Source organism: Spermophilus citellus, assembly GCF_964194105.1.
Source record: "Spermophilus citellus genome assembly, chromosome: 7".
Classification (NCBI taxonomy): Eukaryota; Metazoa; Chordata; class Mammalia; order Rodentia; family Sciuridae; genus Spermophilus; species Spermophilus citellus.
In genome coordinates, this window is record NC_138188.1 from 154647101 (window position 1) to 154674454 (window position 27354).

The window sequence follows — 27354 nt, forward strand, 5'->3', positions numbered from 1 at the left end:
ACCATAATCTCTTTCTGAACATTGCAGATACTCCAGTAAGATTAAGAGGATGAGCTCTAAAGTACCCTTTCTCAAATAGGGTTCTGTGAGAGAAAAAAGTGATTTGAGTGACTCTCTTCAATTTTTCCCAAGGACTATACAGTTAGTTCATTCCAGATACATAATAAAGAATTCATTATTTACAAGAGAAGCCTTAGAGCATTAAGTATTAACTCAGAATTCCAGGCGAGCAGATATACTCAAGAGGCAGACTGGCCTGAGCTAGATTTCCAATTCTATAATTACCAATGGAACGACTCTGGGCAGGTTATTCAGTGCCTCACTGACTCATCAGTAGAGTAAGAATAATAGTGTCTATTATAGAGCCATTCTGAGGGTTTTATGAGATAATCTGTTTAAAGGGTGGAGCACCATGCTTGGCACACAGTAAATAAATAATGAATACAAGTTCTCATTTTCAGTATTACTACCCATTAACTTGACAAAACAGGAAAAAGTAATCTTAAAAATGGTAATGTTGGGACTGGGGATAGAGCTAGGTTAGTATAGTGCCTGCCTTGCATGCACAAGGCCCTGGGTTCAATCCCCAGCACCACAGGGAAAAAAAAAAAGTAATGTGTTCATGTCCCTGATAAGGTAAAAACCCTTCCATGACCCACATAAATAATGGTCAACTACTCTTCAACAAAGGTACAAAAGCAATTCAGTGGAATTTGTCTTTTTAACAAATGATTGCTGAAACAAAAGAACCTTAATACAGATCTCACACCTATCATAAAAATAAGCTCAAAATAGATTATAGAGCTAAACAGAAAACCTAAAACAATGAAACTTCTAAAGAGATAGGAGAAAAACTTTGCAATCTTATGTTAAGAGAAAGATTTTTCAAGTATGACATATAAAGCACAGTCCATAATAGAAAAAGTGATAAACTGGACTTCATCAAAATTAAGAACTTCTGTACACAGAATACTACTGAAAGAATGAAAAGGCAAGCCACAGACACACACACTAAAAAAAACTCTTTACAAATCATTACTTGACCAAGGACTTCCCTCCAGAATATGGAAAAAACTTTACGGGCAGTAAGAAGAAAACAGCCCAATTTAAAAGCAGTGATCTGCTGATAACACACAATGTGGATGAATCTCAAATACATTATGTTAGGTGAAAGATTCGAGACTCAAAAGGCTCCCTGCTACATATAATTCTATTGATAAAGACATTCTTGCAAAGAAAACCATAATACATAGATAAATATATGGGGGAAGTGGCCAGGGAGAGGTCAGGGGTGAGCTTTACTACAGGGGAATGGGAAGTTTCTGGGAATGCTGAAATTGGTACACATTTTCCATTTGGTAGTGATGATACACAACTGTATTCACTCAAAACTCACAGAATACTAAAGAGTGAATGTATATAAAATAATACTTTTAAAAAGATAAATAAATAAGTAAAAAGCATCTAGTGGCTTCCTACAACTTTTACCCATCAATCTTTCACATGACTTATCAGAGTCTATGTTATCAAGACTCTCTAATATATCTCTAACTTAGCCATTATGTATGCACTTTCAGTATCTGTAGTGTTGTCTGTTCTCCTTCACCTCACAGTCAAGTTCCATTAATTCCTCTGGTCTACAATCTGAATATGACTTCCTTAGAATGAAATATGATCTCCAACAACTGTTAGTCTAGTTCTTGATGTATGTTATAGCTCTCATTACTATCTTGAATTTCCCCTTTAAAACTCATCACATCTGTGATTACCTGCTATCTGTCAACTGTTCTGGACTATGAACCCCATGAAAGATACACTTCTATCTCATTCAGTGCTATATCCCTAAAACTCAGAAGAGACCCTCTACTCTATTTGCTGAATATATTTGCTGTGGTTTATTTAGTTAGGTGGTTTGTTGATACCTTGGGCCTCACTTTGAAACTCAAGAATTCATTTTCTCCTGTGGAAATATCAAACTTAAATAAACTTTGGCAATGAAATTAGTTGGTAAAATGGAGCTTCTATATTTATAAATAGAGCTATCCCTATACAGCTTATAAAAAATAAAAATATTCTCCAAATACACTATGAAGTCAAAATCTCAAGATTTTTAATATAGCCTATGAATACATACCTTAACTGAAGACCAAAACTGTCGTTGAAAAAACAAATAAGGCCCAGAATTTTTATTTTCCAAGACACTAAGAAAGAGAAAACATACCATGATCAAATATTTTATATATAAGTGCCAAATTATAGCTATAAACAAATATTTCTACAAGTAAAATAGGTTAACAACAGAATTAAGTAGGGGGCTGGAAGGTATGTTCATTGGTAGGGTGTATGTCTAGCATTTGTGAGGTGCTGGGTTCCATTCCCAGCACTGCAAAAAAAAAAAAAAAAAAAAAGTAATTTTTCAAACAATTATATTCTGGAAAATACTACATTTAAGAGTCAATAGAAGCTGGATGTGGTAATGCACGCCTGTAATCCCAGAGGCTTGGGGGGCCAAAGCAGGAGGATCGAAAGTTTAAAGCCAGTCTCAACAATGGCAAGACACAAAGCAACTCACTGAGACCCGGTCTCTAAATAAAAAACAATATAGGGCTGGGAATGTAGCTCAGTGGTTGAGTGCCACTGAGTTCAATCACTGGTACTCAAAAAAAAAAAAAAAAAAAAAAAGTCAATGGAAATTTCTGAGACTGAGGGGGAACAAAGACCATCAACTCTTTTATGGCACTTAAGGGAACAACTTTCCCACTGAGCCAGTCTGTATGTTTATACTATATAGGTTAAGTTTACATTTCAAGCTATCTTTTGTCTTCTAGAATTTTAGAACCATTCTCTGAAAGACAATAGAGAATATTATGTTTAATGTTCTTAATTGTTACTTACTTTTTTGGATATAAGGGCATGAAAACATCGTCATCTAAAGTTCTTCTCATTCTCAACAAAAGTGCCTTTAGGTAAACCTGAAGAATTAAAAAGTAGATAACATGCTTTAATAAGGGCTATGATAATAAAAATAGGCCATATTCTAAACCACATAATTGAGTATTGAATTTTGAGTGAACCATTTTCTTAAGTTTTTTGATTTTCCTCACTATAGGCCCTAAATACTTACAACTCTCTATTAAGTGACCCTGTGGGAGGCCATCCTCGCATGTGATTTGACTTACCTCCCTGGCTAGGTGAGAGGCACCTAGACAAAGCTGTGTCAGAGCTTTCCCCACCCTTCTCCAGGTCTGAGGGCTTGTCCGTGCAGAGGCGTGTCTGGCCACTGCCCTGAAGACCCAGTCGTCGCCCCTAACCTTGGGATGCTGCCCCTCTTAATCTTCATTGAATGGGATTTTCCCGGGAATTTTTTCTTCCCCAATAAAAGTCCACTCCCTGTCGTGGTATCTCTCTCTCTCTCTCTCTCTCTCTCTCTCTCTCTCTCTCTCTCTCTCTCTCTCTCTCGCGCTAGCCAGTAAACCTCGCTACCGCATTAGGTGGCTGGAGGGTGGAGGCTGGAAGCTGGAGGCTGGAGCTAGGAGAAGCCCTCCTGGAGCTGGTTTTAAAGGTAATTAGAGTCTTGTCTCTTTAATTTAAAACTCCCTAGCGTTTTCTCATGGTTAGAACCTTCTTTCATGAAGCCAGCACGGGTCGCAGGCTAGATGACCCCCCAATAATTACCAAGCAATGAAGCCATTTAGAAAACTTTCCATTCCCTAGTCTACCATATAAGTTTTAAGATTAGACACATACTTTGCTTCTTCTCAAAATGAGGTCAGTAAAAAGTTAACAGTGATAAAGAACACCTTTTCCATATTTAGGTAAGGATGTCCCTGAAGGGAAAATAGCATTTTAATCTTGGAAGTAGTTAAAAAACAGTATCTAGTTGCTTTATTTGCTGTTCAAGTGTTTTAACAATTAAACCATCAATTGTAAGCCATTTTAGTAGTTTTACATCTCTCTCCCCCAAAACACAGTTCTTAAAGGTATATCAATTAATTGAATTGGGAATAGAATTGTGGTGGTGAGAAATAATATCTAAGTTATCCAGACCAATAACCTTTCTTCCATATAGATTTTTAAAATTGAAAACCAGTATTTCCAACTTTGTGTATTTTACGCTTTAAAGGCTCATGCTGTCCAAATAGGGAAATCAGATTTTCAGTTGATTTAGAATAACCATTCATTTTCACCTCTTATTCATTTTCAAGAGAAAAAAAAAAAATGTCTCAGGGCTGGGGCTGTTGCTCAGGTGTGAGGCCCTGAGTTTGGTCCTCAGCACCACATTAAAAAAATAAAATAAAATAAATAAAGATACTGTGTCCAAAAATTAAAAAAAAAAAAAAAAACTCCTAAAAATCATTAAATTACCTGTGTATTTTTATTTTCTGCATTCACTACTGAAGGATATCCATTTATTAATTTTAGTGTAATTCCAACCATTCTTGAAGTCTGTGTTGTAGAAAAAGGATCCCACATATTTTCAGCTATCACTATTAAGGAAAAAATAGGATATGTTGAAATATAAAAGTAAACTGCAGCTTATTTAAATCTGATGTCAAGCAGTCTCTAAAAATGTCAATCCTGATTTATTTCTTTTCTCTCTATAAAACAAGCTTCAGTATTCTTCAATTAACTGTGGGAATGCTGAGGGGGACAGGAATGTGAAGAGGTGATACCTTCTTATTTATGCTCCTCAGTGAAAATAAAAATGGTAGGGAGGGATTTCTATATACCAAAGGATGTCTTAGTATAAAGATTTTCTAACTAAACTTACAAGTTCATTCATTCTTCTTCTTCCTTTTTTTTCTTTTGGTACCAGGAATTAAACCCAGGTTCACTTAACCACTGACACACATCCCCAGCCCTTTTTCTGTGTTTGAGACAGGGTCTCACTGAGTTGCTCATGGCCTCACTAAGTTGCTGAGGCTGGCTTTGAACTCATTCATGAGTCTCCTGCCTCAACCTCCCCAGCAGCTGGGATTACAGGCATGCACCATCGCACCCAGCTATTTAAAATTCATTCTTATTACTTAAAATAGGTTCCTATACTGATTACCCCTAATCTTTTTGAGAAATTGATGAAAGCACTGAAATTGTTCCCCAGATATGCACACACATCCCCACAACCCCCACAACCCAAACTATGTATTAAATTTGGCTTCAGGCTGTGTTGGAGTCACTAAAACTCACCTACAGATTAATTACTGTCCCAATTCTAGGCCCACCCAACGTGGTCTTCAAGTTTCAGGTTAAGAGTTCCCTACCACTTAGCAATCTCTGGGCCAACTGGTAACTATTATTTACTATATAATGTTTATAAGGAAATACACTCTAATAAATACTCTCAAAAATAGATTTGGGAAATCCAATGTGTCAAATGGTCAATTCAGAAAACAGGAGATTTACCTGTTAGTTTAGGGAGAATCACTTTTTCCACAATGGTAGGTAGTAGTGCAACATCTACATCATCTTTTTCTTGCTCTCGTTCTTCACAACCATAAAACAGCAAAGACTCAAACCACAGCATATTCTCAAAGTCACGACATTTTGCCTAAAACATTTAAAAGATTACCCAAACAGTTTAAAATAGTGAGTGATTCTGCTTCAAGCCAGAAATAAGAGAAACTAGATTGAGCCTTTGGTTATAATCAGTAAAAACTGTACAATATATATAAAACATGTATTTCCAAGTTATGGACCAGAGAGAGCAAGGATTACGATCCATTAAAGGAACTCAAATGAAGTCAAATGCTGGCTCAGGACGGAATGAAATGGTGATTCCATGCAGAGCACAGCAGACTTGCCAAGTTGAGGAGACAGCAATGGGGGACCTGAAATGGCAGGATGTTGTGGGGCAAAGGAAGAAGCCACGTAGAAAAAGACCTCCAAATACACACAGACTCGAGCTTCTATTGTCTACCAAGCCAGACAAACACACAGGGAAACTCCACAAGGTCTGGCAAAGCTTATGAGCAGAATGATTCCCAGAGCTCATTTATTTTAGTTGTGTGTCCAGGGTTACATTCTTTTACAGTCCTTTTCTTTATGATTTACATATTCAACCCACTCAACATTAGTCACATGCAGATATACACCCAAATTATTCCAACTTCCAAACCCTATCATAAATATGATTAGTCTCAAATAGCCAGTTCTAGTTTCTTCTCTTATATAGAGGCAAAAAGGTCCTATCAATTCTATCTCCTACATTTAATCTGTATTACCCTCATAATTTCCACTGCCACTGACTTAATTCAAGTCTTTTCCCACCTGTCCAATTATGCTTTTCCATTAGGTTAAGTTCTGTTAGGATAAAAGGTCCAAGTTCTCACTATTCATATTCCATAATTAGTACATATCATTTTAACTGAGAAAGAATTTATATGTAAATTGAAAAACAGAAAGGATAAAACTTAAAAAATTATAAGATTATTCCCAGATACAGTCTATACTAGTTAGTTATAGCCTATGCCCCATCTCCTCTGAAAAATATGTTGCTTAAGCATATATCTCTATTTTGAGACTAAAATGACAGAGAAATCAGGTTACATTCCTTACCAACAGTGATAGAAGACACTTACCTCAAGAGGAGTCCAAGTGAGGAGCTGCAATCTGATGAGGGGGTTGAATAACTTTGGCAAACAAAGGCCAATGTAAGCATCCTTATAGGACATGTAGTATTTTGAACGCCATGCTTCAAACTGGGATTTAATGCAGTCAATTGAATAGAAACTCTCAAGGACATCTTCAAAAACCTTGCTGGACTCTTTTGAAATGCGATCTAACAACAACAAAACCCCACAAAGAATCATAATTTAGTGTGAAGTAGAAAAAAAAAAAAAAACACCACAGTTCACATTGCTTTCTTTGAGGCTTGAATATCAATAAGAGGCTCATTAATAAAGGACTAAGTTATTAATTGCAATTTAGAATGAAGGATAAACATAAGTTTAGGTTTCATTGTCTTTTATGAACTCTAATACACAACCAGTTCTTGTTTTACAAGTTTCCAATATGTACAACTTTTTTTCAATATATACAATTTTCCATTACAGAGGTTTAGTTTAGTAATGCCTCTTCCCCAACATGGTTCAAACTTCAGCAACCCTACTATATTAATTATAATTGTATAAAATACAAATTTTGCTGCTGCTAGCTTTTCAGTACACAAACTGCTATGTAAACAAGAGCTATGCCTCATGATCAGTGACCAATCATGTCACTTTTTAAAGTCTATTGGTAGCTAAGTGTGGTGGCACATGGGAGCAATTCCAGATACTCAGGAGTTTGAAGAAGGAGGATTGCTAAGTTCAAGACCAACCTTGGCAACTTAGCAAGATCCTGTCTCAAAATCCAGAAAATGGGCTGGGGATACATAGCTCAGGAGCAAAGCATCTCTGGGTCCAGTACCTAATAACATGCACATGCACGCACACACAGTCTGTTGGTGATTACGATAACTTCACCTAGTCAAGTTCCCGATGAATAGATACTAGGATTTCTAAGTGAAAGTTTACTTCGGAATATATGTGTGATGCCTTGGATGATTTAGGAAATCTTTTTAATGGAGATAGTAAAGTCCTGATAATCTTCATCATAAAATCAATCTTAACATCCCTTAAAGTGAGACAATCTAGCATCTGTCATGTGAAATTATACAATAAGAAACAGTATCCAATATAAAGTACTCTTATTAAAAAAAAGACAAAAACAAAAAAGGTTTAACCAGAATCTAATCAACCTTTTAATCTTGCAAATTCCAATTTACAATAAATGTAAAAGTAATAAATGGAAGAACAAGTTCACCAATACCACAAGAAAACAGACAGATGAATGCAGAATTTAGGATATTTTCTGTAAGACAAGTGGCCTACTCTATTTAAAAAGTTAACATCTTTAAACGAAAAATAAAGTAGGAGTGAGTATTAAGGGATACTCATTTATTCTAGATTAAAAGCTGTAACAACCAAATGTGGAACATGAACGTTGGGAGGATCCTGGTTTGGACAACAAGCAAAAACATAAAAGAGTTCCAAAAATTTTTTCCCTGAGATACCACTGAGGAAGACTGAATATGATACTAAAAAATAGTGTGATAATGGTACTGCAATTTCACAGAAATATAACGGTGTTTTTATGAAACACTTCAGGCTATTTTTAGGGGCGAAGTGCCACAACATCTACTGCAATTTACTTTCAAATGGTTCAACAACATGCACACACAGATAAAGTGAAATTGGTGAAAAGGAGGCACTGTTCAATCGGGGTGATGAGTATGGGGTGATCACTGCTGTTCTTTCAAAATTCCTATACATTCAGAAATGTTCACTATGAAATAAGGAGGAGGACATAGGCTTTTGCAATGGCCAGCAACCAACACAATTTCAAATAACTACTGCCAAAGATGGGAAAGATATATATGGGGACCCTCTGGGAATGCCTGGTATTCCTAAGAGTACTAACTGGTAATCTTGATAGAAATCATCCAGGACTCCCCAAATCAGGAAGTTCCTTTAGGGCAAGTGCCCCCACTGCCCTGCTATATACTCCTCCAGACTAAATAGGCTATAGCAAAGCTTTGCCATGGTTGGACACTTTTTGGTCACTTAATATTCTTAAGAGAAACATCATGTATGCTCTTCAAGTCCTAAATACACCTTGAATTCTTTGAGAATTCAGTATAATATTCATTATCTGATTTAATGTAGAGGTCACAAAAATTCCAACCATTTCATGGTAAAAACCACAGCCAAATAAAAACCAAATTGACAAGTCCTATTTCCAAATAAAATCTTACCTTTTTCCAGATTGAAATTAGTAATGTCTGTGGAAGTTTCTTCATCATCACTAGAAAGGCCTTCAAGGTGATCTGCCATCTTCCCCGTTTGTTCTCTAGCTTGTCTACGGCGGGTCCTATGGACCGACACAATGTTAGATAAAAGAGACTCCTCCCTTCACAAACAAAGCCACAGTAAGCATCTTTAGTACTACCTCCTGGCCTCTCGCTCTGCAATCCGACGTTTGGCATGCTCTTGATACAGTGCCCGATCACGCCCAAAGGAATCAAGATTTGGTGCCATCAGTGCTTTATCTGTAAAACAACAATAGTTAAAATTAAAGGCCTTCCTTCAACAATACTGAGGAAAGAGTTTGTACAGAATAAGCCATTATGATAGACTGCTTGCTAATCTCAACAGCAGGATTCTTCAACGACCGGTAAACGGGACAGGTTTTTAGTTTAGAACAAATCTCAGTATTATTCTAGGTTCCCATGAAAAGAAGCCAGAAAAATTAAAGAATCAATTCTTTTTAAGAGTTCAGTAACCCTACCCAAATGCAACTGGGCTTATTCACTATTTTTATGTTTAAGTAACAGGACTAGTTTATGCTATTATGATGACCACAAAAAAAAAAAAAAAAAAAAAAAAAAAAAATCTAAGTTACCTGTGCAAAGGGGAAAATAAATGATTATATCTTTAAGAAAGAAGAATGCAGGCATCACATATCAAGTGGCATGAAATGACAGCAAAGAAACAGGTAGAAAGATGTAAGAATTAACAATTTTATTGCCAAGACTTTAATAACTTATTCTATTTTACTCTAATTTTGCTTCATGGAAATTTATTTTTAAAGGAAGGCAACACCAAAACTAAAAAGCCTATCTGAGTAGGGCCAACTAATACCTTTTCAAATACTACTCTTCCACACACACTTTACATCTCTCTCCCTACTTCCTCCTATTTTCCATCTCTCATTTTGCAAACTTTCTAGGGCATTTTTCTAGCTTTGGTTTCTAACTCTCCTATTTAAACGTATATTTTATTTACCATAATTTTAGTTTCTAAGAAGGAGTTCATATTTTTTCAAAACCGTTCTTCTACAGCATCCTATATTTTTGTTAAGATACCTTTCTATTATATCACTGAAACTAGCAATTAAGTGTTATAGTTTTGGGGTGTTTTGTTTTGTTTTTGCCAACATTGCCAGTTTCTGCAATCCCTTTGGTTCCACTGCTTATGTTGGCTTTTCTGGTGATAATTAACAGTCTTCACATATATAGGGCACGAAGGGAAGTTCTGTATGCACAAGATGGGAGCTGTCTAGAAAAGGCATCTCCATCAGATTACTGGTAGGTTGCCTACTATTTTTGTTGTCCCCCAACCCCCCATATGTTAATGCCTCAGGGTCTTTCCTCTGGACCCATTTTATTTTGCCAATAAAGACACCTTGGCTCTCCTTCCTATGGTGGAAAGGGTGGGGAAAACATCTGTCTGCTACACTTCACTCATTTCTGCATTTGACTCCCATACTATGAAGATATTGTGGAAAAATACAGGATAGTAACTGGAAGGAAACAACCTAAGGGATTGGGTGCGAGAGGACAGGACATATGTAAGGTGAATGAAATCCCTTCAAGGCTTGTGTATATTTTCCCCCACATATCAAAAGATGTCACTACAATTGGCAACAGGAAAACAAATTTGAAAATTAGTTCCCCATCTCAGTGTATCCTATTCTAGATCTTATTATTTTTAAAAGCTGACATTTTTAACTGAATTCTTCATTAATACTTCAAAATAACTGATATAAGAAGGCATGTTCCAGAATTCACTAGTTAGTAATGTCAGTTTAGATGACTAAAGTGATGACCTCCTTTCACTTCTGTAAGAATTATTATACACAATAATCACAGGTTGCAGATAAGCACTTAATAGCAAATGAAATTTCAGCCTATGCTTTGCTTCTTTCAAAAAAAAAAAAAAAATCAGAAAATGAACTGATTCTTCAGTGTCCCATGTAATTTTCCTCAAATCTTGTCAATTAACGTGTACTCCCATAGGATAGTATTTTCCACTTTCCTGACATTTAAATTCTTTCCAACTTTCCATCTAAATTAACATACATCATTCAACTCTCACTTCAAATTCCATTTTAAGTAAATAGCTGCTTATTATGAAAAAATAGATTATAGATGGGAGGGAAGATTTAGTAAGATATATAGCTCACACAAACCATTTAACTTAAAAGGAAATTATTTTCCTTCATCAAATCATGTTTACCTGTAATCTTCCCCAGAAATCTGGTTCAGTCTGGATCAAAAAGTGATCTGGGAGGGATGCATTAGTTATTTAAGTGCCCAGTGTCAAGTCAACTTAAACTTGTGTGGCAAAAATAGGTCAAAGCCATTATAAAGCTCACAGAAGAGTCTGTCTCAGCTCTGAGAGCCACATTACCATGATTTTAAGCCTCTCCAAAACCCATCCCACACATAGGAGGACTCTTACCCAGAATACCCTGTATGGCAAAGCACTGCTCTAAAAATAACATGAAGACTGAGCCATCTGAATCACCTGGAGTAGTTGTTTAACATGCAGATTTCTGGACTTGGAGGACCTAATAAGAACCTCTAGGGACAGGACCAGGAAATCTGCATTTTAAATGAGTATCTCAGGTAATTGTGATACATACTTTCATTTGACTGTGAGCATAGGGAAACAATGAGATGATAAACAAGCTATGAAGAACCCACATTAGTAAAATTCTTCACAGAGCACCCAAAAATATGGAAGTCAGAGGGAAAAATGGAATTAAAAAGATTTTCAAAGCATGATTAAAGAATCTCTACTATTCTATTTAAAGAGATTTCCAATTAAATTTGGTTTTCCAAAATTCAAGTCATAAAGAAAGGATTATAAATTAATCAATTTCTACATTTTATATTAAATTTCAAGAACTGTAGGTATCAACTGACTTAAAGGAAACCCAGTATATAAAGCAAAGTGGAAGGAACATTAAAAAGAAAAATACTTGGGCTGGGGATATAGCTCAGTTGGTAGAGTGCCTGCCTCGTATGCAAAGGCCCTGGGCTCAATCCCCAGCACCACCAAAAAAAATAAAAAAATCTTTGCTTTATCCAAAGGGTTGGTGAAGCTCAAAACTCCTTTAATCTTAGGACTGACATTTGTTATGCAATGTAACTCCTCTCCCGCTTACCACAAAATTCCCCAATCCCTAAACCTAAAACCTTTTACTATGAACAAAAACAGCATTTTTATCAGTGTTATGGACAGGATGAAAATGAAAAAATAAAGGGCCAGATAATGGTTTTAAGATAAAATACTTTCTATACTCTCAAGGAGAATGAAAAAATATGTCCAAAGAAGAGTACGACTGAGAGAATATTAGTGCATGTTCTTGACCTTCTTTGTGAGGCCATGTTTTCTTAAACACAATTCAAGTACATGCTATTATAATATTAGCTCTACCTGACACAACAAAGAAATTTCTTTAAAAAAGAAAAAGAAAGGAAAAAAGCTCCTCGATTTCTAATTTTCAATTAGGCTGCACTAAGTAAACAAGGTTGTTTAATGAAAAATAAAAACCTTCAAGATGGACTGACTTGAATGGCTTGAAAACTCCGAAGATTCATCTTTAATATCATCTTGTCGTCTTTGGACAAGGCGGGAAGCTCGCTGTTTGTACAGCTGATGTATTGCTGATTCAAGTTCATTAATCAGTGGCACCTGTAAAAATACAACACACTCCGTAACACCAAACTCCTCAGCTGCTTACTTATTTGAGGGTTCCATACTATTTCCGGATTTCTGAAAAAGTACCCTCTCTATGGACAAAATAATCATGAATCCCCAACAGGACATGAATAGCAATTCAGCTTGGCAATGCTTATGAAACATCACTTCTTCTTTAAATCCATGTAAGTGCAATAATGTCCAGTGCCTAGTTATTGGAGCAAAAGTTTGGTTAAGAAATTCAACACTTCGATATTAACAGAGAGCAAGTAAAGAAATGTCAAAAGTTCTAGTGCTTAAGAGAATATTTAAGTACTTAGAAGTCTTGTTAATGTCCATTTTTAATTTTCTAGCACCATGATCTACACCACAATTTTTGGAGATTAAAGTAAACCATCATCAATCTGCAATGCCAAAATACCCACAATTTGGCTCTATGAGTACATAAGAACAAGAGTCTGCTAACTGCCCAATACTGAACACTTAAACTGCTTTCTCACTCGTTATAGGCCAAGTACCTGCTACAGTACATATTTTATATGTAACTGACTGATTAATAGGGCAAAATTGCTAGCTATCACTAACCTGTCTGAAATCCATACATCTCAAACTTAGAAAATTCTCTTTCTTTCCAACGTTTAAATTTATCCATATTTTGTAATAAAATTCATCACATAAACTGTCAAAACTTACAAAGTCAATAAAAAATTTTCCAGGCTATATCCATAGCTAACTCATTTACTTGATTCATATAGAATACAACAACTTATAGAACCGGAGAACTAAGTGTAAACAAAAATAACCCAGAAAGCTTTCTCTTTATAAATACTTTATACTATAGCCAAATGCTACGAAACTTTCACAAATCACTAACAACCACTACACATACCTGAGGAAACCAGAAATTCTAGTTTCCCGATGGTTAGTGTAAATGGAAAACACACTACTTAGGGTTTGGGAACACTGGCACCAAGTGTTATAGCAGCTTCCTGAACTGAACAGACTGCAAACAGAAAATAAAAAGAGGCAGGTGGAATACAAAGATGTCTAAAAAAAAGCAATTGCATAAACTTGCATGATTCCATTGCAAAAGTGGCAAATGTTCACACAAAGATCAAACTAATGGGAGTTATTTTGTTCTTTAGTATGCCACACCATGGGCAAACAATGCCCCCAAATCTGCAATGATTATCCTGGACAGCTGAGTCCAAAGACATTAAAATTTGTCATTAAAATTTGTTATAATCTGATGTTTTTCATTTTCTTAAGCAGCTACTGCCAAATCATTTTCACTTACACTTCTCCACCTCCCACCCAACCACACCCCCTCTTTTTTTAATCACACAGGACTAAAGACAAATGTACCTAAGATACATTCTTTTAGTCCTGGACATTAAAATTCCTGTAGGAGCTACACAACCAAGCTGGCAATATAAAGAATTTATCAACTTATAATTAAGATTCTGATTATGTCATTTTTCTCTTTAGGTACCTGAATACACTTTAACAAAGCCTAGAGAAAACTTGGAAAATTAAAACCTTAAAATTCATTTTCAGCTCTCATTCAAGTTTTTTAACAATATGAATTTGTCTCAAGAGTCTGCACCATGACAATTTCTTTACCCTTTCCAAACTCAAAATAATCATTATTTTAGGACCAAATTTAAAGCAAAGAACACAAGAAGAAAGATAAACATAGGGAAACAAAACAATGAAAAGTTAAAATGACTTACAAATAATTTAAAATCTAAGTTCAAAAATCACTTAAAAGCTTAAGGAAAGAGGAAAAAAATAAAGAAATGTGTATCTTTAATGGTCTTACCCTTAAAAGATATTTTTATAACAACTAAACTGAATATTCAAACCTATCCAATTGTCCCTAAACACTTTTTAAAAACCCCAATATTTTCTATGACAATTTTGATATTAACAGCTCATCAGCGTACTCTTAATACAAATGAATGCAGAAAAAAATCAGAATAAAATACTCTTCTTCAAAATAACATGTATCTACCCCTTTTAATTAAAATGTAGTCATGGTATAAGTTATACGTCCCATTTCTAGTCCTGATTCTCGCCCCTGCTTAGCACAGAGTAGCTCATGCTTCTTCCCCACCTCCAGGCAAATGATCGGTCACAAGGGACATCATAACTCAGACTGTTATTACTTCTCCAGAAAATAGGGGAAGGGGATGTGGTTTACAGGAAAACATGATAAATCCTATAGAGAAGACACAATGAATGCTAACCATGCTGGATTTGACCACAAGCTGATTGAAACCACTAAGAGCCATCACAAAGACAGTGTTCTTTTGCTAGCCTTTGATTTTTATGATATTGAAGCAATCAACAAAGACAAAAGTAAAACACTCATTTTATCATACTATATGCTTACAGATTCTATGCTAATCCTAGCCAATGATAAAGAGAAATATACTTTTCAATCTAAAGTATAGAGAGAATATCTAAGGCCATGACTTCAACTTTTTTGAAAGATAAGGTGGCAAAGTCCACGAATATTTATAAGCCAGTGTGTCAAACAGTACATTTATCTTAAAGAAAAATTGATTAGGACATTACTTGAGAAATTAGCTATATGCAGCTAATTTTTAAAGATGTAAACAACAAATGGTTAATAGGATACTAAAAGTTGTATCAACTATCATAATTTAAAAAAAAAACTTGGAATAAATGAGACCTTAGAAGAAATTATGCCCAATGAATGACTTCTGAAATAAATGACAGATAGGTTTTTTAGACAAAATTACTAGTAAAAGCAATGGCAACTAACTACCTAGGATAAAAAAAAACAAAAAATAATATAACTATATGTAGGAGTATTTTAAAAAATAAGTTTAAATCTGAACCATAAAATGAAAATTCCATCAGAGAAGTACCTTCTATTCTATTCAGCACAGGCCAATAATCTACCATTATATTGAGACAAGACTTGCCAAAGTCTTATTTAAGTGTGCTCTGAGGTATTCTCTTTTTTCCTATTTTTAACAATGGCACTGTATTACCCTCAAGTGAGAATGCCACTAATGAATTGAAGAAAATGAAGCATGACTTTTCATCACTTCTAAAGTTGAATTCAGAGTATATTTTCTGAGAATTAAAGAATGTTCTATATACATAAGGCCGTCTAGACCTCCCTACTTTGCCTTATTCAAAGAGATTAATATTTTTGCATTCTTACCTTTTCACTGAAACACTCAAGCAAGTCTTGGACATACCCTCGCATTTCTTGCAAAAATTTATACCGTTCACCAATACCCCCAGAAGACCCTTCTAATCTTTCAATAGCCCTGGTAGAATCCACTCGGCTTTGCAGATGCTTCTCATGCTGCTGTCGATTTGTTTTGTGCAATTCTTTCATGGAGTCCAACCTTAAGAACACAAAAGGATAAATATAACATATTTACATCCAAAAGTTTATGCTGTCAGGACTCTTGCAATATTATTATAATGCATTTAGATCCATTATTAGAACATAAAAATACTTGGCATGGCATCTTTTCATCTGTACTGCTTTCAAAAAATGGCAGTTTATAGACTTCATATAATGTTATTTGGTGGGCTAACCAAAATTTCACTGTTTTGCTTTTCCCCCCATATCTTGACTACACTTTTTCAGAGTCCAAGAGGTGCAAACTCAGAACTTTCTTCAAAAAGATCATGGAGTGGCATTTTTTATAACTTTTCGAGGCTTCCACAGAAGTAATCCAAGAAGGTAGCAGAACAAAGTATGAAGTCATCTTCTGTTAGGCTTTTGAAGATGGGCCAGTGAATCTTCTTTGCTGATATTCTGCATCTGCTACCCCAGACTACATGTTGCCTGAGGGAACAGAAAGCTAGAGGACAGGTCTTTAAGAAGTTGATCTGCCCTACCTGTCTTTAAGCTGTTTCTTTACCAAATCAATAGTAACGGGAGTCATCTCATTACTGGGAGTTTTGAAAGGGGCTGAATTATCTGTTTTTTGAGATTTGGCATCTGATGATCCATAGGCCGTGTAACTATAAGGAATGCCATAGGATGAACCATAAGGCATTGCCTGGTAAGTGTTCTGGTAGTACATATTCACTTCAGTGGGTTGACTCGCTTGAACCTAGAAAAAAAATGGGATTTATATGAAAACTTTAGAAAAGAATAAAATTCCTTTAGCATTGAAAAAGAAAAACAATAAATATTATGCCCATTTCCCAAACATCATGTAATTAAAATAAATTACTACAGAATTCTTCAAAGTCAAATACAAGAAGGGTTGGATGAATGTCTTATGTCTTCTTGGTGGACTTGATGAATGTAATTTTTGGAAAGTTAGATCATCCAAAGTTTAAAATTAGAACAGACATTAAAAAAATAATCCAGGGCCACCATTTTATCAATGGAAGAGGGTAAGTGACTTGTCTAATATCAAGAGAATAAATGGGCAATCAGAGAATCAGACTCCTGAAATCTAGTCCAAGACTTTCTCTGGGTTTGGTTTTTTTTAATACTGTTTTGTTAATACCACTCAAATACATGCAAATTCTGCCTCAAAACAATATTAAAAAAAATATATTTTCATTCATGCAATTTTATCCACAATACTATTTACTTCTATAAAACAAATCACTGTAAATATGTGGGGAGATGTCTTTCACCTATCTGTATATTTTCACATTCATGGGAAATCCCTCTTCTTCAAAGTAATTTTTTTGAAGTCAGAGGAAATAAGGCATAGAGGGAAGAAACATTTTCTCTGCAGCAGTGGTTCCCTAACTTCAGCATGAATCAAAATCACCTAGAGAGCTTGTTAAACGAGATTGCTGGGTATGACCCTCAAAGTTTCAAACTTTAAATTTCATCTTTCTGATGGGCTTCCCGGTGACGCTAATGTTACTAGTTGAAAAATCACTTTGAGAAACACTGATCTAAGAAACCAGAAATTCTTTCATCATTCTGACTGTAAAAAGCCAGTTTGATACATAACCTCATGTGATTTTCTTGATTATGCTACCTGAATCAACGACAAAGATTCAATATGGATTACAGTCACTTTAACAAAATAGACAAAAGGTATTTTTTAACCTATTTTTTAATTTTTGAAGTTTAATTCTTCTTACCTGAGGGATATTAATTCCTTTTCTTATCTGCTCCTGTTCCCATCGGCTAAGCTCTTCATCTTGCTCTCCAGTTACTAATGCATCATCGTCACTCCCCTCAATACCTGCAACCATGAGCAACAAAGGAAACTAAGCAATACCCAGAAAGTGGGGTGGGGGGGAGATGCAGTCCTGTTTCACAATTGAGCACTACTGTTATTAACTCAATCTTACTAAAAAATGTCTGTTATAATCTCTCTCGTTTGATATTTGTGACTATGCCTAGCTTGATCAAAGCACCCCTTGAAGCTAAAGGCAGTATTTAAAGTAATGGTTCAAATCTTAGGTTTCTTAATCTTTGCAAGTTTGACATCAATTCTACAAAGAATAAAATCCACTGCCTCTTAAGAACACTTAATTATATAAATTTATGCATGTAAAGTGTTTAGGAAAGTGTTCAACAAATACCACCAATTACAATCATGTTATAGTTTTCAAAAAATTTCAATTAGCTATTTGTACCCAAGCAAGAATAGTCCTCTAAAATAAAAGTTCAATAAATGTAAAATCTTTTTATTTGGTTAAATCACATTTAATAGCAATGTAATGGACTTTCTATCCAATTAAATCAAGTTACCTATTTCCTCGGCAATTTTTTGTCTTTGTGACTTTTCTTTCACCGAAAAAACTATACGGCGTTTCTCATCATCATCTTCATCATCACTGGCATCATTTTCATCTTCTCTAACAAGGCGGCCTTTACCAGGTTCATTATCATGAGGAGTGAAATCTCCCAATTCCCGAGCCATTTGACGCTTTTTCCTTGCAGCATGTATAAATGCTGCATCTGGAATTTCTCCTGGAAACAAATGCTAAGAATTATAAAATATGGCAGTACTAGGGTGATGAAGTCTGTATTTTCTTATAAATATAAAGAATATGATAATGCAAGGTACCTGTGTCATAATAATGTTTTAATGCTAGTTGCTGGCACCCCCTTCCCAAACTGTGCCTGCAATCTGTTTTATTTTTATTTCAGTTTAAATGGAAACCAAAAGTAAGAAAACTTAAAAGCAGTATATATGGAAAAGAGATGAGGGAAAAAGGGGAAAACCAAACTAATTTCATCTGTATTTTTCTTTTTAATTTTTAAGTAATAAAACTATATCACTAACCTGAAAAACTGATAAAAATAAAAATGGTACCCAGAATCTCATGACCCTAAAACACTGATTTATAGTACATTTCTCTTATGCTTTTTTAGTTCACATGTATAACTTTGTACCTAATTGTTCTTCATATTAAACCATAAAAAACTTTTCTCCCTACTGTTGTTCTATATAAACATCATTTTTTATTATTATATTTTTTTAGGAGATGGACACAACGCAATGCCTTTATTTTTATGTGGTGCTGAGGATCAAACCCGGGTCCCGCCCGTGCTAGGCGAGCGCTCTACCACTGAGACACAATCCCAGCCCTACATAAACATCATTTTTAATGACTTAGCAATATTGCCTGAACTGATAAAGTATAATCAACTATACATTCAAATTAACCTTTTGCCTATGTTAAGAATTAACAGCTTACTACTGATGTAATTGTTATTTTTCTAAATTTTGTTCTTTGTAAACAATGTTGCAATAAAAACACCTCCTAGATTAGTTTCTAGATAGGGAATTACAAGGTCAAGGGTAAGAAACATTTGAAATGCATTCATATCGACAAATAGCTTCCCATAAAGACTATAGCAATTAGGTAGCCACTAGCTACTAGAGATACATTTAGGCATTTATCACCATTTCCCCAGCCCAGGATAGGCTTTTTTTTTTTTTTTTTTTGCAGTACTGGGAATGGAACTCAGGGCCTTGTACATGCAAGGCAAGCACTCTACTGAGTTACATCCCCAACCCACAGGAGAGGCATTAAAAAAAAAAAAAAAAATTCTTATTTCTTTTTTTTTAAAGATTTTAATTCTATTTAGTTCATTTTTTTATTCAGCATTTTTAAAAATTTTTATAAAAATTAATAAGAAGTGGTACTTCTTCATAATTTAAATTTGGCTAAAAACCACTCATTATTCCAAAGCTGATTAGCCATGCATGGATCTGAAAACTATTTCGTATAGAAAACTAAAAAAGAAAAAAATATGAAAATATAAAATATAAAACTAACAGCAATTTTTGCTTTTTATAGTAGTTCTGGAAAGAATTGAAGTATTATTCTGAAAAAAGACTTTAGGACTATTTACCCATTTATTTGAAACCCATTTGCTTTAATAATAAAATTGCCTGAGAATAAACTTGGGAAAACTGGGCAAGTTTTAGTTCTCTCATTTTCTGTATTTGCAAATGTAAACACCCTACCTTCAGAGTTGTCATGTGAAATATCACTTAACTAATTTCCTTCCTTAATAACTATCTTTAAAGATGACCCTTCATGAGAACTTAGTTTAGTTCTGACAACCATTTTCAAGTACATACCTGGACGGAGAACATTCAAAGAAGATAAAGCATTTGAGAATGTTCCACCAGCCTTTGGCTTTTCCTCTTCCTTCTCACTCTCCATATCCATTTCATCTTCACCATGCTCACTGATGATAACTCCATCTTCTGGATTTGTGTCTTTGACATGCCCTGTTTTGTCCAGAGGTTGTTCATCTAAATATTTGAAGTAATTAAAATATAATCCATAAATTAAGTAGGTACATTTTATTCAATTGTAGGGTCAATCCACTAAAACTTGGAATATTTCAATTGTTCATTAAAAACTCAAAACTAATGCATGAATATAAAATGGCTCAACAGGCATACTTAGAGAGTTCAGGTAATTTTGGTCAAAATTTTAATAATTTATCAAACTGTCTTTCTCTGAACTCCCACAAATCACTGCTCATATTTCTTTTAAGCATTATTTCATTTTGTATGGCAATATTCCACTCTAAACTCCTTTAAGGCAACTTTCTGTCCCCCGCCTTTCCCCGCAATAAACCTCTTTTCTTTCAGACCAGATAGGTTTCTCTGGAACTTGTTACCTACCATCAAGGAGGAAAGATTCCCCTAACAGTTGCATTTACACTGTGCTAGCCTGACCCCACTTCCATGACTCAATGTTTTAAGAATGAGCTCTGACTGAAAACAGAGGCAAGTGATTCTCTTTCTAGAAATCTGGAACTGGGACAGAGACAAGTCAGAGACAAGGTAGCTTTAAGAAGAATCATGATATATAAACCAAGACGGGAACTATGGAGTGGCCACGTTCTGTCAGAGGAGCAGAAAAAAGGGCTCTTTGGTTCTCAATTCCAGTCCATTCATGGGCTTGTTTCAAGTCTGCTTTTCTTCCACTTGGGTCCAACAGACACCACCACAGCTTTAAGGTAAACTGTCCTGGGTTTACTTTATCTATAACTAACTAATCCTATTATATCTTCCATCCCAAGTAAAATAAAAAAATCCAAGGCCTTTTTACACTGAAGCGATGCTCACAATGGATACAACGAATATAACGTAAGAGTAAAGCAAAAGTTTATTCTAATTCAGAAAAATGTTCTTCTGTTGTTTCCCTAACATGTTCTCCCCCTAAAACTGCTTCAAAAGTTCTCCCTTCTTCTTAAGCCATATTCTAATCTCTTAACTTACAGTCCCAGAGATAATATCCTTCTTTTAACTTCCCTATCACCTATCTCATTAGCCATATACTTCGTATTCTGAAGCTACAAGACTTTAAAATTCACTTTATCAGATGTTTGGTTACATGGAGTAAGAAAAACTACCTATTTCCTTCTACTCTAAACCCACATGGCATCAATGGCTTTTCATAGAATGAAAATAAAATCGCAAAAAGTTTACTTGATCAGATATGCTTGGATAATAAATAATTTCGGCATATTTCAAAGATTCAATGTTTTACTGAGTTCACAGTTACTTGCTTGGGATTGAGCAAATACAAGGGTGAAGCATGGTGACAAATGGATGTTTTGTTAGTGGTCTTGTGACCCATCTAGACATATCTATAGAGATGTAAAATAACTTTGTTCAAGGTTCCACTGGTGCTTTTGGTTTCATTTACTACTACTTCAGGAAATTTGCCCTCACAATTAACTGTCCGCATCACAGTAAACTTGGTCAGGCTCTCTTTCCTCTTCTACTTAACTTAATTGGTTCCTCTAGCTATTGTCCTCTACTTCTCTCTGCTCTCTTCCACTTCCTCAACAATTTTCAGAGTCTTAGACTTAGCAAATGAAGGGCTTTGATATCTTCCATTCTAAGATAATCCAATGACTGCAGCCACAGGTAATTCTGATAGTATGGTTGAGCAATTTAGCAAAAGGTGTTCCTTCTTTTTGTAGGCACAAAGCTTGGCTAGTGGCCGGAAAACCTTCCCCCAGAAAAAAAATCTCAGCAATCCTGTCAATAGCCCTTTTCCTTGGTCCTCAATTTCCCAACCTCTCTTATACCACTGACAAACGTCTTCAAGATTTCCTTCTTTTTCTTCTTTGGTCTCTCTGGTAAATCTTCTTCTCCATGATATGTATGCTTTATTACAGAGCAGCAGTCTTTGGTCCTCAGTAACTTTTCCTTTATACTGCCTCCTTGTCAATTCCACTCAGTTTTAATTATCACTTCAAATAAGCACTATACCTAAATCTACAACTTCAGCTGTTCACTAGTCAATTTTACTCAAATTCAAGTTAAAAAGAAAACATTATTTTAGGAATATCACAAAAATGGAAGTTGAGTCAATATTACTCATTTCGAAGTTAATTCATCTTTGCCTATAAAGGAAGACCAGAGGCAGAAAAAGTTTGATTAACAAAAGGGCCTCTAAGACCACCATTTCAGCAATAACAATGATATCTATAACTCAATGGCTCCACCTTTGGGGGAGGATATTGAGATATTTGGTGAAATATCAGAACTATATGAGGATAAAAGGCAGGAAGAAGTCACAAAAGGAGCCTCATAAACCTCATACTCACTTCAATTTCTAACTTAAGTGTGAATGGTTTTATTTACTAACAAAAGCCATAGGTAAAAGGCCTTTTTCAGTTCCCACTTGCCAGGACCTTTCTTACACTATTTCATTGTACATAGTTGTTTCTCAAGAGCTCCAGGAAAAATGAGGCAATTTCCTAGACTCCTAAAATAATCACTTCCTCTAAAAATATTCCTCCTACTACCTGCCTTCCGAATTTCTATAAATAATTCATAATTATTCTCAGCCACCCTGGCACATCAAATTTGACTACTTCTTTTAAATTTAGCATCAAAAACATGTATGATGTCTATGAATTCTCCCTTGAAATGTTTCTCAAATAATCCTTTCTTTCCATTTATTCTTCCATACTCATAGCAAATATTTTTCATCTTTCCACTATTTCCCACCAAGCCAGGAAAAGTCTCCATCTTGACATTTTTAAACTCATTATTAATGGATCAAAGCTGTCCCCTGAGTTTAAACTGCTTTAGGTCTCCAGTCTCCAACCATGTGCCGATCCATGCTGTACGTCAATACCAGGTTAAGGTTTCAAAAGGCATGTATCATGTCACCATCTTGGTGTGCCAAGGAACCCAGCACTTCTAAACACCTTACTGCATAGTGAATATCCTTCACAATCTGTCAATAATGTATTTTCCACATTAAGCCTTTTAATTATTTCCTTTACCAATCACCTGCTTTTGCCTGTCAGATAATACTTGCTTTTTTATAAACAGTTCTAATCATTTTAATTCTTGATATCCCCATACATTCCCTCTTCTATTTTTTGGAATTCTAATTATCAAAGATCTAGCTTCATGCCCCACTTCTCTATGAAGCAGTCCTCCCTCTTCTGGGGGAAAAAAAATGTAGTTAGCCTCTGACCACTCACTGGGACATTTTGCTAAACACTAAGTCTTGTTTACACGATGTTGTCTCCACAACTAGATTGTAAATTTGAGAGAAAAGCATACTTATCCCCAAGAAGTCTACCAATGAGAACCTGGAAAATAATAATTCTACCTTTAATTTTACAAAGTAAAAATATATATAAAGCATTTGTAAATATATATAAAGCATTTGTATGAGAATAACTCAGACCATAGCATATTATAATGAGTCTACTTTTCTAAAGACAAGAAAAAATGGCTTAAAAAAATGTTTAAGCTTAGGGGTAAGGAGTGAGCTCAGTGATGCCTACATGCATGAGGTCTTAGCTTCCATCTCTAGTCACAGTGGGGAGGGGAGATTAAACTTAAGTTTTGAAAGAACACAAAAGGTATTATCTGGAGGCTGGGGTTGTGGCTCAGTGGTAGAGTGCTTGCCTAGCATGCATGAGGCACTGGGTTTGATCCTCAGCACCACATGAATGTAAAATAAAGATACTGTGTCCACCTAAAACTAAAAAAAAAAAAAAAAAAAAGACATTATCTGTACAATGTACCTGCCTCACACTGAGGACTCTTCACCCATGTTCAGATAAGGCTGCTAAGGGAGGGTATTATCAACACTAATCTTACTGCATTCCTAAATATTCTCTAAGAATTAAACCCAGTACAGAAATAGCACCAAAAATGGTGATAACTTGTCTCCATAAAATACTAGTAGAGGGATTTGTACAGTACTCCTTTAAACAAGAATAAGCCTGTGTCCTGAACACTAGTAGGAAAACTGAAAGATTTAATTATTTCGAAAGAAACATTCCAGTAGCAACAATCTATCTATTTAAAAAATGCATTTACAAAACCAACTGTGTGAGAATTAAACAACAGAACTGCATTGCTATTCAAAATGGACACTTGAGAATGACAGAGTGAAAGAAATGAGTTCACAATATGTCACAAATCACAGAAGAAGAGTTGTCTATTTGTCACTTCAAAAGAATACTATTTGGTACTTACTGTCTGCTGATGAGTTGAGTTCTGTCTTAATCTTGGACTTTTCAAGATCTTCTTTATATTCTTTCTTGAGCAATTTTACTATCTTTTTGCTGTAACTTGATTTCTTCACTTTAAAAACTTCTTCATTTTCTTAAAAAAAGAAATTAAATAAGATCTATACCAACTACTTTCAGAAAATATTTTCCTTCTTTCCCACAATCACATGTGCTGTTCAAGTTCTTCCAAGTGTATACTCCCAAATATAATCATTATAAAATTTGAAATTATTTCAAGTACCTATCAAAAACTGAGATCAACTTCCCAAATTCATCTAGAGTAATAAAATCTTGAGACTTTTAAGGCATAACAGAAGTAACTTCACAAAAATGTATTTATTATTACTTTCCTTAAATCATCTACTTCAGGAGGAAAAAAAATCACTCAGAAAGTCTCAAATAATTTTCAAACCTGAAACAATTTTATATCCAAAATCAAAAGGTACTGTCAAGTCTGAGTTAACTCCACATCCATCATAAACTGACAGTTGAAGACTTAGCTAAAAGCAAATTACTTTGCAAAAATAAGTTTTAGTCATGAATCCACCCTTTTCAATTTTTAGGTCAAGCACAAAGCTACCAAATAGTCTATGTATCATCAAAGACAGAAACTGACCTGCACTCCTCTCAAACAAAATAACAGAAATGCAAAGATAAACTGCCTACCTTACTAGAAATATGAAAGCATTTGAATCAATATTTGAATCTTAATGTCATTTTTCATAACACAAAATTAAGTCATAAACACTCAACTGTGTGGGAAGTTAACAACAATAAAAAAAAAATGTTTAAGGCTTATTTAGGTTCAGAAATCTAAATCCACTGCAGCCTGATATCTCACGGGAGACTGAAGAAACTGCATGTTTACTTTTACACAGTCTCTTCACTGTTCCAAAATCCAAGGCGAAAGCAGACTTCTGCTACTTAGAACCAGAGCTGTGACTGTGGACTTCCGTTCCAGACCTAGTACTCCTTTTCAAAACCCAGCCTTCCTGTTCAAAGATGCTTGGGACCAGAGCACCGGCGAGACGTGGGCACAGTGGCCTGCAGAGGGCTCAGAGAGCGTGCCAAGAGCAATCTACTGAGGAGCTCAATCAAATCAAGTTCTCTCTGAAACACCGGGAGAAGCGACAGGACAGGGAGCACGGATTCCCACTTAAAAGACTCTGACGACAGATCAGAGTTCCTTCCCTCTGGGAGTGGGAAACGCACGGGAGAACAAGCAGGAGCAGGCAGAAGAGAAAAGGCTGCTGGCAATGCGGGAACGCGTCCCCCTGCCCGAGGACAAGGCCGGAGGCGGGGGAAGATTCGCAGGCAGTCGGGAGGAAAGGGGCTCTGTTCTGGGGTGCGGGAGCTCGGCATCCCGGGACGGCGCGCACTGGGGTGGGGGTCTGGATGCGAAGGTCTGGGTGCCCGAGGCGCGACGGTTACCTTCCTCCTCGTCCTGGAAGCTGAGTAGGCTGGCCCGGGGCACCTCTTTGTTCTCGCGAGGCCTCTTGCGCGGCTTCAGCCCGTTGCCGGGCTCCGCGCCGCCGGGGAAGCCGCCCCCCGCCTCAGCCCCGAGGCTCGGGGTCAGCGCGGAGGGCGGTGGCAGCCCCGGGCTCAGCAGCGACTCCCCCCCGGGGGCCTTTTCGCCGCCGCCAGGGCCCGGCTCTTCGCCAGTGGCCGGAGGCGGCAGCAACGGCGGCGGCTCCTGTTCCTCATCGCGCTCCCGCTCCTCCTCCTCCGAATCGTTCCGCTTGCGCACGTTCACCCGCCGGGCCTTTCGGAACATCCCTGCGGTCCGCACGGTGGTCACACACCGGCTCCCACACTGCGGCCCAGACAGCGCGAAGCTCACCAAGGCGCACGCGCGCTCTCCGGAGCTCTAGCCGGGTCGTGTCTACCCTCTCGCTAGCGCGCACCACGGAGTGCGCATGCGCCTGAGCTCCCACGCTTCCCCAATACTTGGAGAAAGAGCGCCTCGCGCCTGTAGTGAGAACGTCAGCTTTTGCACCGCCCTCTTTCGGCTTGGAGGACTATTGGCACGGAACTCTGGGACTCCCGTGTTGTTCGACTGGTCACAAAGAGGATCATAGAGATGGGAGTAAAGAGTAGACTCTATCATGTCTTCGACTGTGTTGCTGCAGTGCGTCTTCCGCACTTACGCGAAGCGGTCACGTGAGAAAACCTCCCGCCAAGCTCTGGGCGGGGCAGATAGAGGCGGAGGGGTGGAGTGGAGCAGAAGGAGAAGGCGGGTTGGGGAGGGAAAGTGTATTCCCTGGGTGGGTGTTCCTCTCAAAACAGACTGTAGGAGTTATCAGTAATTACATTAAAACTTAGTATTTCTACAGCTTTATAGCCATAGAGCACTTAGACATTAAGTTTTATTTATGGTAAACTGTTATCTGGGTGACATCACCCACACAAAGCTGTTACAAGGAAAGCAAATGTAGTGTTTTGGAGACAGGGACAAGTTTAATAGCAATTCTGTGACTAAATTCTTTCCGAAGCATCGTTAATTTCAGAAACAAACGGGAGGAAAACTGGGGGTGGGGATGTTGTGACAGTCTTCAGACTTGTGTTACAAAGGGACTATCTGAACCACCAAGGTCTTAACAAGGTGATTGCTTCTGAAGTTGAACCCCATTTCTCTTTTTATCGTCAAACTTGGAGCTTCTTCTTACAGCAAGCTTAGCCTTCGGGTGTGTATGTGTGTTTTGTGAAATCAGTTTCATGTTTCAAAATTCAAAAAGTATTCGTTGTGAAAAAGTTCACCTCCTCTGCAGCAGTGTTAACAGTTTAGCATGATCTTCCAGAGATATTCTATGTACACAAAGGCAAATG

General features: G+C 36.4%; 1 protein-coding gene across 2 annotated transcripts in view; it reads right to left on the minus strand.

Moving 5' to 3' along the window:
- PAXBP1 (PAX3 and PAX7 binding protein 1) overlaps window positions 1-26533 on the minus strand; it is a 34803-nt gene extending 8270 nt beyond the window's left edge. The window contains exons 1-15 of one of the 2 annotated variants that reach the window (XM_081300955.1): window positions 25960-26533; window positions 24494-24622; window positions 20099-20275; window positions 18253-18474; window positions 17637-17740; window positions 16419-16636; window positions 15727-15916; window positions 12398-12521; window positions 8989-9088; window positions 8795-8910; window positions 6579-6778; window positions 5404-5548; window positions 4366-4487; window positions 2896-2972; window positions 2135-2201 (exon numbers count right to left, since the gene is read on the minus strand). In XM_081300955.1, coding sequence (XP_081157081.1) covers window positions 2135-2201; window positions 2896-2972; window positions 4366-4487; window positions 5404-5548; window positions 6579-6778; window positions 8795-8910; window positions 8989-9088; window positions 12398-12521; window positions 15727-15916; window positions 16419-16636; window positions 17637-17740; window positions 18253-18474; window positions 20099-20275; window positions 24494-24622; window positions 25960-26302 — 2334 coding nt within the window. In that variant the 5' untranslated portion in view covers window positions 26303-26533. The remainder of the gene's footprint in view (window positions 1-2134; window positions 2202-2895; window positions 2973-4365; window positions 4488-5403; window positions 5549-6578; window positions 6779-8794; window positions 8911-8988; window positions 9089-12397; window positions 12522-15726; window positions 15917-16418; window positions 16637-17636; window positions 17741-18252; window positions 18475-20098; window positions 20276-24493; window positions 24623-25959) is intronic. The other variant, XM_081300954.1, reaches the window with a different exon arrangement.
- Window positions 26534-27354: the final 821 nt, after the last annotated feature.